The sequence below is a fragment of the Mercurialis annua genome, linkage group LG5 (genome assembly GCF_937616625.2).
Source record: "Mercurialis annua linkage group LG5, ddMerAnnu1.2, whole genome shotgun sequence".
Taxonomy (NCBI): Eukaryota; Viridiplantae; Streptophyta; class Magnoliopsida; order Malpighiales; family Euphorbiaceae; genus Mercurialis; species Mercurialis annua.
Window position 1 is genome coordinate 5,002,932 of NC_065574.1, and position 24,068 is coordinate 5,026,999.

The 24,068-nt window shown below is 30.2% G+C and overlaps 3 protein-coding genes across 3 annotated transcripts; all 3 read right to left on the reverse strand.

The window, feature by feature from the left end:
* Positions 1-319: 319 nt before the first annotated feature.
* On the reverse strand, positions 320-4,340 carry LOC126680882 (alanine aminotransferase 2, mitochondrial). Its single transcript, XM_050376141.2, has 15 exons — positions 4,179-4,340; positions 3,843-3,893; positions 3,633-3,683; positions 3,304-3,369; positions 3,156-3,217; positions 2,798-2,876; positions 2,600-2,704; positions 2,334-2,444; positions 1,994-2,131; positions 1,843-1,917; positions 1,631-1,751; positions 1,371-1,525; positions 1,210-1,284; positions 807-1,010; positions 320-647 (listed from the first exon to the last, which is right to left on the reverse strand). The coding sequence occupies exons 1-15, from the start codon at positions 4,212-4,214 to the stop codon at positions 531-533; spliced, it is 1,446 nt and encodes a 481-aa protein (XP_050232098.1). The 5' UTR covers positions 4,215-4,340; the 3' UTR covers positions 320-530.
* A 2,366-nt stretch (positions 4,341-6,706) lies between these two features.
* On the reverse strand, positions 6,707-10,227 carry LOC126681267 (pectinesterase 3). Its single transcript, XM_050376773.2, has 2 exons — positions 8,999-10,227; positions 6,707-7,544 (listed from the first exon to the last, which is right to left on the reverse strand). The coding sequence occupies exons 1-2, from the start codon at positions 10,086-10,088 to the stop codon at positions 6,862-6,864; spliced, it is 1,773 nt and encodes a 590-aa protein (XP_050232730.1). The 5' UTR covers positions 10,089-10,227; the 3' UTR covers positions 6,707-6,861.
* Positions 10,228-16,079: 5,852 nt separating this feature from the next.
* Positions 16,080-20,862, reverse strand: LOC126680664 (pectinesterase). Its single transcript, XM_050375822.2, has 2 exons — positions 19,723-20,862; positions 16,080-16,977 (listed from the first exon to the last, which is right to left on the reverse strand). Exons 1-2 carry the CDS (start codon positions 20,792-20,794, stop codon positions 16,286-16,288), a joined length of 1,764 nt encoding a protein of 587 aa, XP_050231779.1. The 5' UTR covers positions 20,795-20,862; the 3' UTR covers positions 16,080-16,285.
* Positions 20,863-24,068: the final 3,206 nt, after the last annotated feature.

Below are 24,068 nucleotides of genomic sequence, written 5' to 3' on the forward strand. Positions count from 1 at the left end.
AAACCCTAAAGAAAATATAGATTCACAAAGAAAATAAAAGTAACCAAATTAACCTTGCACAATAAATTTATGAATAATTACTATTTATTCCATGATATTATGTCATAATTTTTAATCTTCATATAACTTTAAAAAGGTCAAAACAATTTGGCTCCTAAACTTACTTTTCCTTCAAATAAAATCGTAAAAAAATTTATATTTAATTAATAAATTTTAACAAATTTATCATTATTTATATAGTTCTTTAAAAATATGTTTTAAACAAGTCAATTTTTTTATTTAAAATAATAAAAATTAGATAAAATATATTTTAATCGGGTTCTGCAACACAAACTCTCTCTAGATCTCTCATTATAAGATTACACCTCTTAACATTCTTATGAGTCTGACTACATAAAATGGAAAACAAAATGTCTATTTCTTGAGCAAAAGGAACAAAATGAACGAAAGCACTGTCCATCAGTGTTTTTAACATGTTCAAATACATCATATTATGCAACTCTCTTAATTATTAAGAAGGTGAAATTCCCTCAGTCACGAAACTCATCCATGAAACTTTTGTGGAACTCGGACAGGCGGGATACAATTGCCGGAATCTTATCCTCTTGAGGCAGTATGGTGCACCGAAAATGCCATGTGCCCGGAACCTTCACAAACACATCACAAACACAAAAACCTATAAGCTGAAAGAATGTGGCAGGTAGTGTTTGATATTTCCTTAACCTCGTAGTATATATACATTGAAGCACAATGGAACCAGAAAGCAAAACTCATTCCAATGTAACAAAAGAAAAATTAACACTCACCTGTCGAAAGCCAGAACCAGGAACGACGACAACTCCGGTTGCATTGAGAAGACGCTGACAATAGAATGCGTCAGGGGCTTTCTTTGCAGCTTCTGCAGCTTTAATTGCCTTTTCAGGCAGACGGATGCGAGGGAACAGATACATTGCTCCCTCTGCCTTGTTACATGTCACCCCCTCCAAATTGTTCAATCCATCTTCCAATGTCTGCCATTAATAAATAAAGATTCAACAAAGAATAAAACTCATTTTCGGTAACTGTACAATTCTGAAATGTTATTCTGCACACTCACGCTTCAGAATATCTCAATTGAATTGTGTATTTCAATAGTCACAATAATTCTCTCATTGAATTATGTATATTTGCTACCTCTAATCCGTAAAGAAGTGATCACATTGAACTGACCTTTGCACGTCTGGCAAGGGATGACAGAATTCCATTTTTCTCTGCAGAATATGATTCATAGGATTCATCTCCAACCTGCATACATATATCAAACACGTTGAACATTAGTCGAGGGCTGGACCTTTGTTTTACATATGCTCTTTAAATAGAACGAAGATAACCTTGGGTGGACTCATGACAAGACTGGCGAGAATTTGACCAGAAATGTTGGAACAAAGATTTACAGATGCCATTTTATATATTTGCTCCCTTATTTCAGGAGAAAACCCAGTGACCTCCATATAACCCCCTCTCTTTCCACATTCTCCATAGTACCCTGAAAATATAAACATAGATATCTGTAAGATAATGTACACATATAGCCCTTATCCTAAAATTTGGAAAATTGCATACAATGTCTTATCATCATAATCCGTATTACCTTTAGAGACAGACTGGAAGGATACTAAAGATATATCCTCTTCACCATACCCCATGGACCGAGATACCTTCTTAAATGAGTGAAACTGCTTCTCTGGTACATATACGTTTTCTTGATAAACCTGTATCGCATTCACATATTATCATATGTCAAGCCAGATTCATAGTGGTAAGAGGCAATAAGTTTCATTCTGACTGACAGTTCACATTTACCTCATCTGCCAGAAGAACAAGACCTTCTTGCTTGCAAAACTCTACTATTGTTTGCTGGTTGTCCTCGGCAAGAACCTGACGACAAAAATTATGTAAGAAATATTTGACGACTAACCCCATCATAACAATATAAAAGCAAATTACTTGTTACCTGTCCAGTTGGGTTGCCTGGATTGATCACAACTAATGCCCTGACAGTGATACCTTTGGACTTCGCATCCTCTACTTGCTTCTTAAGCTCAGAGACTTCCAGTCCCCACCCAGTTGCTTCGTCAAGATAGTAAGGAACCTGCGGAAGCCATAGAGCTCTACTTCAAACCTCAGCGTCCAAAAAATCATTTGAAAGGTATTCACACAATTTTGATATCACACTTGGATCAAGTCAATGGTGACTCGTGCTACTATAACACTTGAAGTAATCAAACAGTTAACAATCAACATGGGATAGCTAGGCTTTGAGTTAATTTTGTGTGTAAAATATTTTGACATACCAGAGTGCCACCATGGAGAGCAATTGATGCAGAGTACAAGGGGTACTGAGGAATGGGACAAAGAATTCCATCCTTTTCTGATCTAATCAGTAATTGCATCATCATATGAACCTGGTGACAGACATAAGTAATCAGCTTGTATATTCTTTATTTATGTATATCTGTTTTCAGGCGCATTTACACATAATCATATATTTATAGAAATCGTGTGCATGAAATTTTAAGTAATTAAAGTTTCAGATGATAAGTATTTGATTGAATCTTACTGCTGGACTTGCGCCATCAGTCAAAAAAATATCATTTGGATCAGCTGGAAAACCATCACGAGCTTCAATTCCAGCAGCTATTGTATCACGTAATCCCTTGATACCCTGGTGCAGGAAGAAAATTGAATCATTTTCAGCGACTATTACAATTTAATGAAAATTTTCAGAGACTGCATAGGTTGATGCTGTAATTATCACCTGACTATGACTGTAAGCACCAGTTGCTCTTCCAGGAATTTGATTAAGAATCTTCCGTGCCCGCTCAATAGCATCGGCACTGCAGCAAATAGAAAAGTTAGCAAAAGAAGTCAACGTAAATGATGCACGTAAGAGCTAGTGTATTTTCACCAGCTCAATTAGAGTGGTGAAAATTGCTAATATTCATGTATTTTGAAAGAAATTGCAAACATTCTTCAATGAATTTAAGTCTCAATTTACACTTATTGGTAACATTTGCTGACAAATATAGAAGAGGCAAAATATGTTGTCTGCTTAATTTGCAGTAAAGTTAATCCAACAGAGAATTTTACCGACCAAATTCATCAAACTAGAGTACCTGAATAGACCCTGTGTTTCACTTTTGTCCAAAATAGCAGGATGGTCACATAATGCAAGAACCTATGGAGGAAAAAAGATCATTAGACAGAATGTTCCTGTAATATAAACGGAGAGTACCTTACAGAAAGAATCTGTAGCAAACTAACCTCTCGGAAAAATGTTATTGGCTTCTGACCAAGAGACTGAGGATTTCCAATATTGCAGTAAAGAATCTGTTTTAAGATGATCGAAAAAAAAGAGTTTAAAATCGAAGTATTTGTTATATAATTTTGCACTTTTTAAAAAACACCATGATTAGATTTCAATCAAACTTTAATAAAAGGAAACTAGCAAATAAACAAAGTTGCAGATTAAAATTACTGGAACTTCATTTTACATCTAGTTGCTGAGAAGGATCTTAAATAATTAAACTGAAAAACATCGATGATTTTTACTAAAACTGCAAAAACTTGCATTGAAGAATAAATTAACATACCTCATCAAATGGATGAGAACCAGGTTTAGCCTTTATTTCTTCTTGTAACCTCTGTACAACAACATAAAAAAATCCCTGATCAAACTCAATTATAATACAAATTTAATACAAAACCACAAGAAGATCAAAAATAAAAGAAAACTTCAGACAAGATTGAAGTTCAAAGCCACTGATCTAATACAAAACAACACAGTCAGACATATGAATTACCTGTGCAATGGAGACAATCTCACCACGAACCGCATATTCACATTCCAGAACCTAGACATAAAAAAACACAGCAGTTAATAACAAATAAGAAGAGGAAAAAACTGCAAAACATTCAAGAAACCAACTTGATCATTCACAACACTACAGAATAACCACCAAATTCTATAAATTTCTAAAGGTGCATTGGGTATTTCTAAGTGGCAATCTATAGAAAGAAACCGCACGGGGATTGGTCCAATGGTCTAAGTCTCGGACATCAAACTCGGGCTACACCCTTTTCAATAAATGGAGTGGTCGGGACTGAACTGCTGGCCATTATAGTTCGGAATTACACACCTTTGGATTGATAGTATCAAGAGAAAGAGGAGCCATAGTTGAATTGAAGAAGAAGAAGAACAAAATCAAAGGTCTGAATATGATATTCGATAATTGATATGGAGATGGGTGTAAAAATGGACGGTTGAGGAAGTTTTAAGCTCTGCCAATGACGAATCTCCGCATCCTTTTACATGTGAAAATATATAGGAAAATTACAGGTGTCGGACAGGGAAAAATAAATTAAATTAGAAGTTTCTTTTTTTTACCTTAAATATCTTTTTTTTTTCCCACACCTTAAATATCTGTCTGTTACTGTAATTTAGTACATTTTTAAAAGAAAGAGACAAAATAAGATTAAAATAAGAGAAAAAGGAAGTTTCTTCTCCAAGTAGAAGACTTTAATTTGGCTAATGTTGAAGGTAGTTGTTTTGTTTTTCTCTTGCTGGCCGCCCACAGACTGTTTCTCGTCCTTTGTAATAAGATAAATGAAATTGACAGATTTTAAAAATTGTGATAGAATTATAATTTAGTGTAAAGGTGGTGATTATATATATAACTAACCTTAATAAATACTCTTATTTTCTTAAAAACTTCATTGATTAACATGGATGATGAATTTTCAATCACACAAATGAGTTATTTTAAAATTAAATAATAATTGTTGCAAAAACAGTCTCTATTAAAAAAAGTTGTTTAGCCGCCGAGGGAGCTATTAAATTATAACAATTGAGTGTAAATTAAATTTTTAGAGAATCAAAAATTAGTATAAGAATAAATGACCAAATGTCATCCTAACATTTCTATAATCACTACATTTTTTAAATATTTATATAAAAATTATAATCTTTTTTTAAAGATCAAACAATGATAATTTGTGAATAATAGCTCATTTCAGTATCTCATTGCTATGAAAATTCACATATACTCTTATTTTGAGGATGTGATTTGATTAATCTGAATGTCGTGTGATTTATAAGTTTTTTTTTTTGATAATTGGGGAGGGAAAAGCACTTGTGGGAGGAATCGAACCCACAACGCAGTTTGATGTCTAGTGCTTATACCATTTGAGCTACAGTTCATTGGTGTGTGATTTATAAGTTTCATTTGATTACTTTGTTGCTATATTTATGCCACTTATAATTGTATTTTTTTTATCAGAGATAGACCTATTTTAAATTAGTTGTTAACATGGGTTAGCGGAAGTTAGTATACATTTTTTGAATTTAAACCAGACAAACTACGGTCCGAGAAAAATTAGGAGTTCGACCCCCGACCTCATGCATATAGAAGGCCTTGGCCATCAGGCCAAGTCTTCAAATGTTATAATTGTATTCAATAAGATAAAAAAAAAAGAGGGGCTATTTTAGGTGAGTTTATATTTTACTAATCTTATGCTCATAATCATGGTGAATGTAATTAAGCACAATGTTTCACAACCTTTCGCGTATATGTAATTCATAAAAGAGCAAATTACTATGACACCGTTCACATTTGACATAATTCACAGTTTAGTTCCTTTTATTTAAAAAATGAACTATATAGCTCCTCACTTTTATTTTTAGCAACGATTTAGTCCTTCTGTCCACTTTGAATGTTAGTCAACGAAGTTAACGAAACTATATGATCCCCCATTTTTGTTCTTTTCAACGATTTCACCGCTCACTTTTATTTTTGTCAACGATTTCGTCCCTCAATTTTGATAACTAATTTACCCATAAGTCTTTTGACTTCATTGACTAACACTAAAAATGGATGGAGGGACTAAAATGTTGACGGAAGCAAAAATGAGGGGCCATATAATTTAGTTTTCAAACAAGAGGGACTAAAGTGTTAATTATGTCAAATGTGAGGGGTTTCATAATAATTTGCTCTTCATAAAATGCAGCAACGATAAAAATATTTGATTATTGTTCTCGATCAACTTGGATTTGGATACTAATAAAATTTTAAGGTCAAATCATTTTATATTTAAAAATAATAATATAAGTGAAGAAGTAGAGGCTACAGCTAGGTGACTTGTACAAATTTTTTAAGTTTAGTTTAGCATTAGGATTATTCAATTACTTTAAACATGCTTCATACTATGTGATTAGTTCATTTAGCAGATTAGACTTTGGTATTAAATTAGTAGACTCTGCTAGTGCGGTGAGTAGATTCTGAATCATACAACATAGTTGAAATAAAAAAAATTAAAAATAGTCTTAATTTTAGTAAAAGGATTTGAAAAAGGTTAATAACATAGTATCATACATTAATTAATATTAAAATATTAAAATAATTCATAAAAAATTAATATTAAGATAGCCATAATTTGATTTATAATAAAATGAAAAATTTCTAACATTTTTTTGAATTACTAGAAACGCATTTATTTTTTTGGAATGGGAATGCAAATCTATAGAATTGATAGTTGGTATTAAGAAGAAAAGTCAAATTTGATCATATAATATTAGTCAAACAGATACAACCAACTAGTTTTAGCAAATTATCCCATGAACATAGGGAAAAGCCATCTCTTTGGCTGTAATTTTGATGAAACAATAATATAAAAGAACTCATAATTATTATAAATACGAACTCAAAACACTGTAGAAACAAAAAAATTATCTTCTAATGTCTATAAACAAAAGAAATTAGTAAAAACCATCCACAATTTGTAAAGTTTCTCACACTTGTAGCCATAATCTCAAACCAATTTAGATCATAGATTTGAATCAAATGCCACAGAAGTAGCTGGGAGCCAATCAGTACCTTGTATAAAAGATCCTACAGCAAATTTTCCTGCTTCAGCTTCTGTCATAACAGGCTTATAACCACTCCATTGAACCCTTTTCTCAACATTAGCCCCGGGACCGGTATTACTATACTCGCCGTAGAATATTGAGCTGGGCGGATCGACACCGCTGACCCATGACATCCACCCCAATGGGTTCAGAAATGAGGCAATATTGGACTGCATTATAACAGTAGTGGAATATTCTTTCCAGGGCCTTCCGAGATATGTGGGGGCTGTAAGATTGCCACCAAGAGCGAGGAAATTGCATTTCTGAATGGAAATGCCAGTGTTTTGGTTAGCGTCTTTTTTGCCCTGAGCTGTGATGGTGTTGAACTGGTTTGGTAGAGGCTGCCTTGGCATTATGTTGCAATTCTGGAATACGACTGCAGCGTTTCCGAAAATGAAGTCGATAGTGCCTGTAATGTCACAGTCGCGGTAGAATTGTCGGTTGGAGTGAGCGTAGAGAGTGTCTTGATATGCATCGAATGAACACTGCGAGTATACTGACATGTCTGAGCCGGACCTGAAAGCAACTGCTTGGTGCTTTGCTGGTCCTGCTGTGTTTATGAACTTTATGTCTCTTGCAATAAACCCCTTGCCCTGAACAGCTGGTGATCAGATCATCAACCAGATAATTAGTATTCATTTTCAGCTATGTAGCACCGAAATGTTGAAACAGAAAAACAAAACGATACTTTTTTTTTTCAAGAATAGATAATAAAAATAGAATTTTGGAGTTTTAGAAGTGTGTTCGGAAAGCGAAAATCCGAAACCTTAGACTCTGAAAATTTCCATGCAAGATTGATTTTCAACAATATAATATATGTATTGATATTCAAGTAAACATATGAATGTGAACTTGACAATAATATCATTCAAGTGCAGGAAAATTAAGACGCCAACTTGAATATGTGTATATCTAAGGCACCAACTCCGAAAATTTATATTTATAATATTCTTGTAGAAAATAAAATACTATTTCATGAGAGCAACATAGAGTTTCTTTAATAACTTTAGGATTTGATGCACTGATGCGATGTTTTTCAAAACAAATTGCATACGAGTTCCTTAGTGTTCTGTCATCTGAGCATTAGCTCAGATGAGAATTTAGGTCAATAGTCTTATCAAAACTGATAAACAAAGACACTCAAACCCGAAGAGCAATTGCATCAGAACTTACAAGCTTCTCAAGAATCAAAATATCCGAAACTAAAAGATAAACCTACATACTTTATAACTTCACAATGGATCGATTTCGATTCAAGTTTCTACCAAAACAAATACTTATTCAATAAGGGACATGACCACCCACAAAAAACAAAGAAATTGATGATAATAATACATGGTAACACCAAACATAGACCAGGTCAAAAAAGAATTTTTTAAGGCCAATTTAACTCTAAATATCCTGTTTCTTAATACCATTTGTGCCGGCCACGACATGAGACTAATTGGGACAACTGAAACTGATATTTGTGAATGCAAAAACAGACAAGCACATGGTGGGTACCATCATCTAATCCTATTAAATGAAATTCAGTATGATAGTTTGATATAGTAGTATTTCACATGGGTAGTATGCACACAAATTCCATGTGCCTTCCTTAATTCTGCCATTAGAACATGACCAATTTGCTTTCGTTCTGATCACAAGGATTTCACATGGCACATGAATTAACATCAAATTTGTTTCTGCATCTTTTCAGTTTCAGAAATCTAATGCAACTACAATTGGCATACTTGCAACTATCATATATTATACATGGCAGTCATTTTCAATGATAAATTAATGACCTAATATGTACTTAAACTTTAAAATTCCTTTCACTTTCTTTAATATTAAATTATTATCAACAACAAACTACCTTTCAACATCTAAGCCCTTAACCATATAAAACTTATCTAGCAAAATTTCAACACTAAACCCGAATTTAGAGTCATTTTTTGTTCTCTCATTCAGAAACTAAAAAGTTAACAAATCAACAAGCTATTGCAAACAAGAATATGATAATTCAAGAAACAACTAAACGATTAACGATAAAAACAGAGAAGAACAACTTACCAAAAGTTGCGGTAGAGAAAGTCGGAGTACCGTCCACGAAATTCTTGCTACCAGAAATGACAGTTTTATCCTTTCCGTCGCCATATATCATCACATTCCACTTATTTTTATCCATGAGTATATTTTCAACATAAACACCCTCCTTCACATAAATGACAAATCTAGATGCACTCTTCTTAGGAACAGCATTCACTGCCTCTTCAATGGAAGTAAAATTCCCACTTCCATCCTTCGCCACAGTCACATCCGGAGTAGGTTTTGCCTCTTGAAGAAGCCGCCTATCTCCCACACTAACCCAACTCGGAAAACCCGAGTTCGGCCTCTCAAACCCTAGCAATCTCCTATGAATAGGGATATTAAAATCCGACAACAAATTAATAATCTTCGTAACAATAGCTAAACTATTACTCGAAAACTCAGTCGAATTCTCCATTGCTAGTCTCACATCCTCAAGAATTGCAACATTCTCAGTGGCATTGACTTCAATTAATGCATCTAAACAAGTTTCTTGATCAGTAAGAGTAGTACTAAGCCAGGTTTTCATATCATTAATCTTAATCTGAGACAAAATCTGCTGACTATCATCACCAACAGACATGGAAGAAATTGAATCATTAAGCATATCAACAGCATCATCAAACACAGATTCACAAACAGTTAAAGCAGCTCTAACAGAAGCATCAAGATTAAGATTAGTATTCCCAAGAAGTTTAGAAGGGTAATCTTTAATTTTTGAAAGCTCATTCATAGCAACATGTAAAGAGAGTTTAAAAAGAACTTCTGGGTCGCTAGTGTTAGCAGTTTCAAGATTGGAAATGCTGGAAAAACAAGAACCGGGGTACTGAGTTATACTGCACACTGCTTTGAGTGAAGCGGAGGGAGTTAACTCGGTTGGGACAGCTGAGTTTGGAGACGAGTTGTTGTTTCTTTTGTGTACTACTGTTCCGACAACGGCTCCGATTATTGCAGCCACGAGAATAATGGAGGAGACAGAGAGAATGATGAGCCGTTTTCTTGTTTTTCGTGTGAATGCTTTCTGTTCGATGTCGTCAACTTTGCCGTACCCTTTAAAAGAATTTACTGAGTCCATAATTTTGTTGAATGAATGTTTGAGTGAGTTTGAGGAAGAAGAAGAAGATTAATGGATTTGTTTGTGATGGTGGAGAATGTGTTGAGGTTTTTATTTATGAATGACAGAGTTGAGACCGTGTGAGTGCCTTTTTTTTTTTTTACTATTAAAGAAAGGCAAAGATCGGATCTTTATTTATTTATTTATTTTTGTATTATTTCTTTCTTTCTTTGATGGTTCTTTACTAGGAATAATCAAATCAATCATGATAAATCAAATGAGTAAACATGATTTTGTTTTTATTTTTATTTTGTTTCCTTAAGAGAATAATTATAAATTTGGTATTTGAATTGTTTAATTAATGATAGTTTAGTTTTTGAATAAATATTTTTGTAAATTTATTGTTGAATCGGTTAAAAAGGAGTCGCGTGTTTTTATCTTATCACTTTTAAATTGTCATTAAAATATCAGTGAATTTAGAACACATAGTTATTTTATCTCTTAATTTTTACATAAATTATTTGAAAACAAGCTAAATATATTTTATGAAAAAAATAAAAACATTATATGTTTGGATTATTTAGCTTTATACTCTACTTAGAGTGAGAATTTGAAAACCACTCTCTCAATATAAATATTTAATTAATTTGAGATAATTATATAATTACTTTTTAAATTAAACTTTATCCTAGTTCATTTAAACATGAACTCATTTCAAAAAAAAAACATGAACTTAATTTAATTATTAATAGTATTTTAATGGCAGTAACTACTAATAATATTAATAATTTTAATTAAGAATAAATATTAATCTAAAATAATTATAATTGATCTTTAAATTTATATAAAGAAAAGGTACAAAAAAAATTTAGTAATTTTTATAAAAGTACATATTAGCTCTTTTATCTATTTAGATATAAATATAATTAAGCTCTATTTGTTTTCAAATAAAATAAATAATTTTTTTCTTCCAGGACCATTAAAAACTCTCGTTAATGGCAAACATATCTCTCATATTCATACAGGGAAAAAGTTTAAAAGTAATTTTAATGTTTAAAATATTTACCGAAAATTTGAGGGGGTAAGTATTCCAAAAATAAACTAAAAGAGTATATTTGTTTAATTCTAAAATAATGAGGGTTTAATCGTTCAATTATAAAAACATGAGGGCTTAATTATACCCAAAAAAATAAAAGGGCTGATTTGCAATTTTAAAAAAAAAGTCGAGGATTTTTTAATACCTTCTGCCAATTTTTATAATCGTTATTCAGTTATATTTTAATGGATACCTTCGATAACGATTTTCAATGAAGCACCCCAAATTAGAAAAATTTATCAATAAAAAATTCGTCATGATTATCTAATTTACTTATTGATATTATCTTAATTGATAGTAATTAATAATCCTATCTTAATTAATAATCCTATTGTACTATTATAATTAATTTTAATTAAAAGTATAAATAACTAAACATTAATCTACTATGTAGTATATTTTATTCAACTAGTTGAGTGGCGATTAAAACGAAAACCGGTAGCAAATCTGATTTTTAAACACCGTCTCAAACATCAAATTCATAGAAATATTTATCGAAAACACTTATTTCAATGAATTTAGATATTAAATTTGTAATTATCTGTTTCCTTAACTAAAATTTAAAAGAGTATAATTAACTAGTTATTGTTTGATTTTGTTTAATATATTTGGTAATAAATCATGCTAAATAATTTTAATTAGTAGTTGAGCTAAAAATAAAAAAAATTCAACAGTTAATTTAACTCGGTTGTTACTAGAATTAAATTTAATTCATATTAGAAATGAACAAAGGGTCAACGCGCCCTTTGAATTTGTGACACTGGGTCATTTAATCCAATTTATACTTTTTTGAGCAACGAACCTCAAAACTCTTCAATTTTTAATTCTATAATTATATTTTTAAAACGTGTAAACTATAAATCGGAGGTAAGGGATACAAAAAAATAATTAGTTATTTCCCTAATTGTTGCGATATAATTATTCTAAATCGATTTTTTAAAATAAAAATATAAATTATCGGATTATTAGACCCAAAAATGAAGAGTTTTAGGGTTAGTTGCTCAAAAATGTATAAATTTCCATGTCGCAAGTTTAGAGGGCGCGTTGACCCTTTTTTCTCTTATAAATTCATCTATGTGGTTTTGGAACGATGACACTAAATTAGGTGTTTCACTAGATTAGGTGTTTTAAATGGTATGTATTACCTAAATGAAATCTTAAGACAACATTAGTGGTAGATAATCTCATGATCATAGTACAACACGGTTCCGATCCAAGTATACATGGTAATGGAATATATGATGTGCCCATCCTATTCTTTTGGATGCTTTCAAAAAAATGTCCTTTAATCAATTTTTTTCCAATCAATTTAATTATTCTAAATTTTAGTTGAATGTATAAATTCACTTAGTAATGAGCAAAATTCATTTTTTAAAATTTCAAGATTGAACTTCTAACATTTAAAAAAATAAAAAATAACATTAAAATTTAATTATAAATTCTCTAACTTTTCCGATGACTTGAAAAAGTAAATTTGAACATAAAAATAACCGAAAAAATCAAACAAAAGTAACATGTATTGTACTAAGGTGAAAAATTAAATTGATGGAATAAAATATTTAAAATTGCAACGAAATGTTAAAATTACACTATTATTATAAAAATTAAAAAAAATTGAATAAAATTACAACTCGTAAAATGTTTGGATTTGATTTGCAATTAGGCTTTTACAATTATATCTTTTTATAATTTACTCTTATTTATTTAAGTTTAAATTATTAATTAATTTAAAGTTTAAAAAGTAATTAATTTTAAATAAATATTATAGGACAGTGAATGTTTTTGTGAAAAAAAGAAGAAGATATATATTATCTCCATTTCAATTGAATACATAAGTTAGAAAAAGAAAATTAATAAATTTAATTTATATATATAACATGAGTTAACTTATAAAAAATGTCACAAGCATTTTTATTACCTATAGTTTTTTTTAAATAATTTTTATTAACCATAGTAATAATAAGAAGAATACAATGTTTTTGATTTATTTATTTAATAGTATGTTTTTATTACTTTAATTTGACATACACTAGCAAGTAAGAATTTATGAATTGGATATTTTTTTATCTCCAACCGAGTAAGACCTTAGGCTGGACTGGATGTTTATGAACCCAACTACATTCTATTTGTCCTTTTCTTTAGAAACATACTGTATTACTAGTCATTTTCATATGCTTAAAAAATTAGTACGAATTAATTACAGGATTTGTTGCTTGATATAGGCATATTGCATATTTGAATCCATTCATTTGTCTTATTTTTAGCATTGGATTCATATATTTCTATTTGTAAGCATTTAGCTTTTACACTTTTAATTTTATAAATATTATATTCTTCTATTATAAAAATTATTAACGGTACCAATTTCGATCAAAAGAAACCAATTTAGAGAAAAAATGTGAATACAAATAAAAGGTATAAATTTTAATAAAGTTAAAATTTGAAAACGAATGAAAAAAATAATTGTCACAATCGCATTGACATAGTATAAAATACACTATATTTTATTTTCGTGATGGATTAGTTTAATGTCTGTAAATTAAAAAATATTGGAATTTAATGTTCATGAATAAAAATAGAGGAATTCAATGTCAAAAATGACAATTAAAAAGATCCAAATATGCTTTCTGCCCTTAATATATGGATTAATTCTACCAATAAAATTGCTTAGATACTAAACAGTCAAGCTTTCTATTTTACTACTTTTCCTCAACTTGGTATAATGTAAGTAGGGGGGAGTGTAAGACTTTATCAATGGAACAGGGATTACAAGTGACGATAATTAATAGATTTGTTTACTATCAATATTTGTAAAACAAATGTTTTTTTTTTACTTTTTATATAATTTATCTGTCTCATAAGAATAGACTAAATTGAATTTTAATAAAAATAAAAAATAAATTATAAAAATATTAAATGTGGCCCCTTTTTTAAATAATTTATAGGACAAAAAGGTTGTTATGTTTGTCTCATTTACGAGAGGGAGAGAATATTTAATTTTATAGTAATTGTTAATTATTAAAAAGATATTAGTTATTTTTAAATAAAAAAGTAAATGATTATGTTAAATAATTTAATATTGTTAAACTCTTATGTATATGTACAATTTAAACATTAATTTTTTGAAGATAGATGTTTGTAATTGCTAGCGTAAATAATTATTGAATCTTGAATGTGAACTCCATTTTCTCATTTTAGGAGACAAATATATTTTTATGTACTGCTAATGTCCTAAGTTAGTGCAATCGAAAACACTTTGTCACGTTTGATCATTACATTAGCAAGTATAAAATTCAGTAGAACAAAAAATATATTATAATTTTAATTGAATCCATTAATTATTATTATTCTATTTAATATAGCGTGTTTTATGACCAATCCAATAAACACGAAAGTATATGTATATTATATATATGTTCTTGGTTTTCAAGTGGTTTCAGAAAAAGGTCTCAATATTTTGATTTTTTTTTTCATTTTAATTAGAAAATTTGGATTCTTTCCACTTTATGTTTCTTACGATCTTTCCTTGCCATGTGATGGTGTGAAATCTTGGCCGATGATAGCGCCACTATCATTTTTTAGTTGTTTACTTTTCAATTTGATTTCCAATTATTTGATTTCATTGTCATGAAATGATATTTTTTGTTTTCCTAAATAAAATAAAAATTATATCATCATAGATTATGAGTGGATAAACGGGCAGTTCAATTAAATTATTATTTTATTTAAAATTTAGCTAATCAAAATTTTAGAATAAAAAACTGAATTGATTGTAACTAAATAATTTAAATTGATTAATAATTTTTTTAATAATAATTTAAAATAAATATAGATGCTCGACCAATTTAATTAATTACTCCTTTTATTTTTATATCATTTTTTTTATTTTCACACAAATAAAAAAAAAACATTTAAATCGAAAAGTGGACAGCACGAAGATGCAGAGCCCATTCATGCATAGTTGGATTTTGTTGCTTTGTCTCAGTATCCATTTGGCTAAACAAGCCATCTTCCTTCATAGGTGATAGGACAGAGTCGTCTCCTTAACCTTGGCAAAGTCAATGATATTTGTATATGAAATTAAATGAAATTCATGCCCCTCCATTAATTCGAAATCTTAGATAGCATCTATCAATTATTACAATAATTTATATACTAGTTACATTTTCTCTCTCTTAAAAAAAATCTGAAATTGACCTGGATTAAATTCAAGTCGAGCCCAATCAATCTTAACTGTTTTAAATATAAATTCAAATATGGTATGAGTCGAATTCGATTTTAAAAGTTGACTTGTTAATTCAGTTCATCTATTAATTTATATGGATTTAGGCCAAATTTATTCAAACTTATATTAAAATTTAATTTATTATAAAATATTCAATTCCACATGAAAAAATAAATTTAATTCGTGTTCTAATCCAAATTAAATTTAGTGTAAACTATATGTGTTTAATCCCGGTAAATTTGAAATGGGCTCGGGCAAACTTGGTGAATACTTGGTCCAATGATATTCATGTCTACTTGGATCAAATAGGTCATTTGTATATATGTTCATGATTGAGTTTGGCCTTTGAGCGTGTTCGAACATGAAGAACGAGACTAGACTTTTTTAAATACGAGCTCAAACTCATTACGGGCTCGATTCAAACTTAATATTTACTATCTAAATTTATATACTAAATTTATATAGATTTAGGCCGGACTTTTAATTAATTATATAAATCAAAGTTTACAAATTTAAAAAATCAAATTTAAAAATGGATTTGAGCTTGGACCTATTTAATTATAAAAAGTAAGTATCCAAATCTAGCCTGAATGGGCTGGGCTTGGATGGGCCAAGTATTAGGTCTAGTTGTTGGACAAGAAAAGTTGTAAGAGACGTACCAAAAATTATTTCTATAATAGGATGAAAGGGCTACTACAATCCAATATATTATTATTTTAATTAAATCTCAAATGAATTGTAAACTTGAAGAGAATTAATCTTCACAGGCTTATTTATTTTAAATCGATCAACAATACACATAAATAGCCGCTCTTCATCAAAACACACAAATCAAAACCTATTTAGCTAAATAACTAAATGAAACTTATTCTCCAAGAAATCAATATTTCTCTATATTCAAAGACCAAGAGAGAACGGAAAAGTAGTTGAACTCAACCAACTGCCACCGGCGATGAACTTCCCCGGAGTAAAACCTTGAGCTTCAGTCGCACTAGTTATCATCTTAAACCCTTTCCACCCAACTCTCTTGGACGTTCCGGCACCGGTGCCACGGTTCTGATACTCTCCATAAAACAATGTGTTCAACGCAAAATTTCCACTCCACGGAAACCAACCGTCAGGATGAATCACGTTACTAATATCACTCTGCATGACAACAGTTCTTGAATATTCTTTCCACGGTCTGCCCAAGTACGTCGGAAAACTCCCCTGAACGGATCTTAAGTCGCCGGTAGCGCCAATTCTTGATTTTTGAATTACGATTCCGGTGTTCTGATTAGGGTCGCTTCTGCCTTGAGCTGTGACCATGTTTTTCTGGCCGGAATTCGGTCGACGGGCGTGGATGTCGCAGTCTTGTAAGACGACGGCGGAGTTTCCGAAGATGAAATCGACTGTTCCAGCGATGAAGCAGTTAATGAAAAACTGACGGTTTGAGTGGACGTAGAGGGTGTCTTGGTAGGCTATCATGTCGCATTCGTAGAAAGCTGCGAGATCGGCGCCGACCCTTAGGGCTACTGCTTGGTGCTTCGACGGTCCGGCGGTGTTTTGGAATGTTACACCTCTGGCTAGGAATCCTTTACCCACCGCAGCTGCACCCACATGGAAAATAAACTTATTTCAGTTCTATTACTTAATTTTAATATTATTAATAGATCATAAAATTATATTTCGTTCGCTCCGATTTTTGCTTTTACATAAATATGAGAGCAATTATTAGAAGTTAAATAATTCAGTTTCGATTATTTTGATAAATTAAGGATAATATTTTATATTTTTAGGTCAATTATAAAAAAAAATTATGTAATATGAATAAGTAAAGGAACCGGAATGATTCAATTTTATCTTTACCTAACTTAAAATATTAAATATATCTTTAGTTAATTACAAATATCGCTGAAAATAAATTATTTAATTATAATGTTTTTGATGAACATTTAATTATAAATTAAAAATTAAAAAACTAGATTGGCCTTTTGCTGCATAAACAAATAATATATAATACTCCCTCCGTCCCGTTTAAAAGGGGACAAATGACTTTTTCACATAAATTAAAAAAACATTAACTGTTATAATGTTTTCTTATTTTATCCCTATTTATGATAGTGTTGTATGTTTTGTATAGATTAATAGTCATTAATTAGATAGTGTTGTATTTTTTGTATAGATTAATAGTCATTAATTATGGAAAAAAATAGGGGGTAAAAAATAAAATTTATATAAATTGGCATAGAAAACACAATATGATTTTTTTAAGTGTGATAAATAAAAATGAGATATGTCCCTTTTTAAATGGGACGGAGGGAGTAGTAGGTATGCATGTGCTATGTTTAAACGTGATTAATTATACATATGACAGCCGTAATTTCAGGCAATTTCCTCAATAATTCTAAATTTTCAAGAGGACTCACTTGTGCAAAGTACCAAAAAGTGAGGCACATTTATGTTAAGAAAAATTGTCTATATCTAATCATGCATAATATGTACTGACATATTGAGTGCTGGTAAAAATTGTTAAATTATTAAAGGAAACAATCAAGAAAAGGAGAAATTAAAAGGAAGCATCCTACTGGAACTATATCCGGCATATCTAACATCAATTTTATAGTGTGGCAACCAAAAAGGGCTACGTAAGGCAATAAAGCACCCCACAGGAAAAAAAGGAACCGATGGCCTAAAACCCACTAAGTTGATAGAAATTGACATTTCATGTGGTGTTTTAAAAATCAAATCGGTGAGTTCGCAGATTCGAATCGTACTCATATATACAGCCGTTTAAAATTTGAGGTATGAGTCTGTTTTCTACAAAAAAACCTACACTACACAAATGGGATTAATATAAATATGAAAGATTTAAAGGTATTGCCTCATAGTTGAAACCCGTTAAGAAAACTTCATGTATCATGTATCAAAAAGAAAAATCAAACCTGTAAATGAACTGTTATTAGCTATCACATTTTAACCACAATTTAATTACCAACTAAACCGTTTGAACATATGAATTAGATTGGTCTTTAATTTACGGTTGATATGATTGAACCGGCCAGTCGAGCCGGATTCTTAAAACATTGATTTCAGTTTGAGCATTGAATTTTCCAAGATAAAGACAGGAATTCGTCTCATCCTTCTCTTGACTTTTCTTCACCAAACAGAGCTTAATTTCCATGTTTCACTTAATGGAGTCTTAATTAAGATTTAAAAATTCAAGTCAGTTAATCAGTATGTATAAAAGATGACTCATTTTTCAAATAATCATGAATTATAAGACCAAAACAGAAGAGGACAATGAGTGATACATCAACCTGATAGGACTCAATTTTCTTTTACGTGTGCTAGCTTCCAAATTAATTATAAAAAAACTATAAAATTGATTTGGAAGGAAATAATCAAGATTTAATAATTGACTCAAAGGATCAAACCATGTGAACTTTGCTCTGTCTTAGAATTATTCTTATTCTTTTCTATTTAACATTTTCTGTCAACTTTATTCAAAAATTAAAAGAATATACATTTTTCTGTCAATTTGGTGCATGGCCCATCTTACCAATAGCTAATGGATTGCAACAAAGTACAGGCCATGACCCTTGTCCACTCACCACATGGTGAGGAGTATATGACACAAAAGTACTATCTGTCTAGTGGAATCCAATCAAAACATTTTAAATTAAATCTAATTTCGACTCAAAATCTGTATTAGAGTTCAATAGAATAGTATAAAATTGACCCAATAGGAATTTGTGTTAATTGTTAGTTACTGAGACGTGGTTTGAACCCACAATCTCTCGATACACTTAGAGACGTCTTAACCATTTAGACTAGGCCGACATTGGCATACGAACTTATATTTACAAGATCTAATTTGCAATGAAAACATTAACAGTTTGTCAGAAATTCAAATGGGTGACACAACAAACACAACTGAACCTGAACCTTTTTGTCCAGCAGAGATAATTCTTGACTTCATTTATGATTATTTTAGAATTTGTCAATTTGATGATGTCTTATTTGGCTACTCAAACAAACACCAATCCCCAACAAAAACTAACACCTACTAACGTTTTAATGTAAAAACTGCACACAATATGGACCCCAACTCCAACCACGAAAATTCGGTTTAATTTGATTTTTTAAAAAAGTCATTTTTTCGCTTTTGTTCGATTTTGAACGTAAAAAATTTCTGTTTAATTTTCCAGTTAATTGAATTGAAACCACCGAACCGAACCAGAAAAAATAATAAAATTGATTGGTCCGGCTCAATTTTAGTTCGGTTCAGTTTAAACGAAATGCAATAATAATAGCAAAATTAACTAAAAGTAAAGTAATGAAATTGTTCTTACCAACAGTAGCAGAATTAAAAGTGGTGCTTCCATCAACAACATTCTTGCTTCCTGTAATAATAGTAGTTTTTCTCCCATCTCCCAAAAACATTATGTTATGTTTATCCTTCGACACGTCCACATTTTCCCGGTAAGTCCCCGACTTAATCCTAATCACATACCGCTTACTACTCTTCGACGGAGCAGCCTTAACCGCATCTGAAACCGTCTTAAAATCACCACTACCATCCGCCGCCACCACCACATTTGGCGTAACAGAAGAAGATTGCAACAACCTCCTATCACCGGCCGACAACCACTCCGGCCACCCACTTTGGTCAGTACCCACCTCCTCCTTTAACTTCCTATTATTCGTCCCCGACAGCTTAAGCTCGTTAGCAATGTCAGTATCAGTCAAATTCTTGATCATGGCCAAAGCATTACTACACATTCTCTCAACATGACGCTGACCATCTGATAAAACCTCTCGAATTTTCTTGTCAGCGCTGTCGTGAGAAAACCCGTCTAAGCAAGTTTCTTGATTAGTAATAGCTGAACTTAACAAAGTTTTGAGATCATCTGCATGTTGAACGAGAGATTTTTTATTCGGGTACTCGTTTAAATCCTCCATGGCTTCATGTAACTCGTCAAGAGTCTCGTCAATAGTCTCCAAACAATCATGCAGAGCAGTTTTTTCTCGTTTGGTTAAATCTTTTCTCTTCGTAAGCTTCTCCACCGTGAAATAATTATGTTCAACGGCTGTGGTCGTTAGGTTTAAAGAAATTTCGATGACGTCTTTTAGGGTTACCAGTTTGGATGTAACTCCGGGGACAGAAGCTACAGCTGAGAAGCATAAATCTGGGTAACGTGTGGTGCTGCATGAGTGTTTGATTATGGCGTGGGAGGGTGAGGAAGCTGATACGGTGTCGGTTTTGTTGTTTGTTTTTACTCCGGCGACAATGCCGATTATGGCGCCGATGATAAGTAGTGAAGCGAAGAGAGTGAAGAATATTTTTCTGTGTTTCTTGAAGAGGGTGGTTGGTTGGTTGGTGGAATCTTCGATTCCGGTTAGGCTTTGTTTATCTTGGCTCATTGTGTCAAGATATGAAAAGTAGAGGGTGGTGGAAGTTATAGTGTATGGACTGTGAATTTGTAGATGAAATCATTTGGTTATATAGAGTGAGGTGGTGGCTTGATTTTTCTTTTTTGGCTTTATTTTGATTCATAGATAAGATTATTATTTGGAGTGTTTGAAACTAGTATGACAACCGGTTGAATTGATTGAACTTGTAATTGAATAAAAATTTAGAATATATATATTTAACACTCTTAAAATAATAATAAAAAAATTAAATAGAGTTCATATATAGTCTTTAATTTGTTGTTTAAAAAGAAAAAATATATAATTATATTTAAGAAAATTGTTTGATATTTATGGTTCAACCGATTCATACGGATTATTTTGTACATTTCATTAAAAAAATTGAATTAACATCTGATTGCAGTCGAACTGATTGAATCGGACAGGTCTGTTTCAATTCTTATAAACACTAATTATTAGTTTAAATTTTAAAAAATTATACTACTTATTAAAATTTTTAATAGAAAAAAATACTTTTGAAATTAAATAGAAGGAAAGGTAAAATATTACGTATGACTTAAATAATAAAATATATAGTAATTTTTTTATTGATTAAGTATATGATAAAAATATATACATCAATAATTTCAAAATAAATATATGTATATGACAGATATGGTCATAGATAAAAAATTCCACCCAAAAAAATTAATTATTTGCATGTAACTAACTCAATAATTGTCAACAAAATAATGGGAAAGCTTTATCACTAACTAAACTAATTGCCTTAATGGGTGTAGGGTTGTGCGTTCGGGTAGTTCGGTCGGTTCGGTCACCGAACCGAATAAACCGAACACCGAAGTTTGGTAAAAATCCCAAACCGAACCGGACCGAAGTTTAATTTTGGCTTACACCAAACCGAACCGAAAAGTTCGGTTTGGTTCGGTGAAAAACCGAATTTTTTTATTTTTTCCATTTTTAAATTTTGTTATCATAAAATAAATTCTAATATTAAATAATAAATGTCTAATAAATAGTTTTATATATTTATTAACATAATTATATGTTATATGAAATTTATTAACCTATATATCAACTATAATTAAAATATTAAAACCAAAAAATATATATTTACATATATTTAAATATTTTTTTATTTTTTATTTCAATTGTTCGGTTTTTCGGTTTTTTTGGTTTTTAAAATGCTCAAACCGAACCAAAAACCGAACACCAAACTTTCACCTAATTACAAACCGAACCAAACCATATACACCAAAAAACCGAACCGTAATTATAATTTCGGTTTGGTTCGGTGAAACGGTTTGGTTTGGTTCGGTTTTTGCACAACCCTAAATGGGTGCATTAATTTGTTGAGTTTGGACAGCGATAATTATCTTTTGAGAAATATACTACTACATATTTTACTTTCAGCCAATTTTAATTAAGAGCTAATTTCTGGATGCACTTACTTAACATAAGCAAATCTCAAATTTATTAAAACAAAGAACAATCAAATTATTTTTTAAGTTTTATGATGAAGTATTTTTCAAAAATATGTGTACTTACTGTTTGTGATAAGTTTTATGATATAATTCAAGTTAATTGACATTATATAGTACTGCTATTTATTCTCTCCTTCTCTTAAATTTGGATATAAATTTCATATCATGTGTACCAAATTCTTCCATTCATAATGAATTATTGTCATATAAATAAATTCTAAAATTAAAAAAAATAGCAAAATTCATGTAAGATGAGTTTATAAATAGTTTTTCATTTATTTTGTTTTTAAACAAATACAATTAAAAAAGACTTAAATGCGCAAAAAAAATACCAACTTTCATGTGTTTTTTGTATTTGACACGAACTTTTAATTTTGGCAGATAAATACACGAACTATCAATTTTTTGCATATATGACCAAGTTTCCATTTTAGGTGAAAAACAGTGTCGTTTTAGGTCAAAAACAGTGCCCGTGTTATATATACAAAAAATTAATAATTTGTATATTTATATGTCAAAATTAAAAAATCGTGTTAAATACCAAAAACACGCGAAAGATGTTGATTTTTGAAGCAATTAAACCATTAAAAAATAAAGGATGGAGGAGAATCTCTTCAACTTGTAATTTTCTGTCATTGGTTAGTTTGTTCTTTAGATTATTTAGATCACATGTTTTTTTATCGGCTTCTATTCAATTCTGATGGCTGCAATTAGGGCATCGGACCACCAATTCTCTATCTCATTCATCATACTGACAAGTGGCTTTGGTCGTGTACCATTGTCTGGCTCATATACTAAAATTATTTCATCTAAATCAGCATTATTTGATTTATACAGTTCTACGATGAAGAATAAATGTTCCTGCATTAATATATTATTTTTATCATTACATATTTATTCTTTTAAGCTCTCTAAATTTGCATTATAATTTGTGTTTTGCATTATTGATACCTGTTCTTTTACAGAGTGTCCAATTAATATTCAAGAAATATTTTATACACCCTAGATCCCATAAATATAGAAAAAAGAATAGTATTTTCATAAAAATTAAAAAAATTATAAATTATGGTTGATTTTTTAAATTATTCATAAAATACCTTTTAAAATTATTTTGAAGTCATTATATTTACTGCCCATATAATATAATTATGAGAAAATTTTGAAAATTTTATTTTAAATTTAGATTAAATTATATGACTAGGTTTTTTAAAATATTTATAGGACAAAAAAAGGTGCCTATTTTTTTTATGGTGCGGAGTGAATAGTTTTTTTAATGGATTGAAAAATATAAAAAAAATTGACTTTTTTGTTGATAAATTTTTAAAAAAGTTAAAATCTATTTTAATTTGAAAATTTCATTTCATTGTAATTATATTCAATTTATTTCAATTAATTTAATTATGCTAATTTCACTCAATAAGATATATACATATTTGCTCAATTTTTTTTTCAAACACTAACAATTAGATAATTTTAAAATTAGATTTTGATGTTATTTTTGAATTTTTTAAAATATAAGTTAAACTTTTCAGTTTTATAATATAAATTGTGTCTACTAAGTTAGATAGAAATTCAACAGACAAATAGAATAATTAAATTGATCTGAAAAAAACAAATGAAATGACAATAAATTTTTTAAATTGGATTACATTTATAAATTTTAATTTTTTTGAATAAATTTATAAAAAGAATTAAAAAAATTACTTTTTGAAACCATCCGAAGTTTTTGTTTTTCCTATTACTTATATACACAATTTTCTAATATTTACAAGACGAGTAAAGTT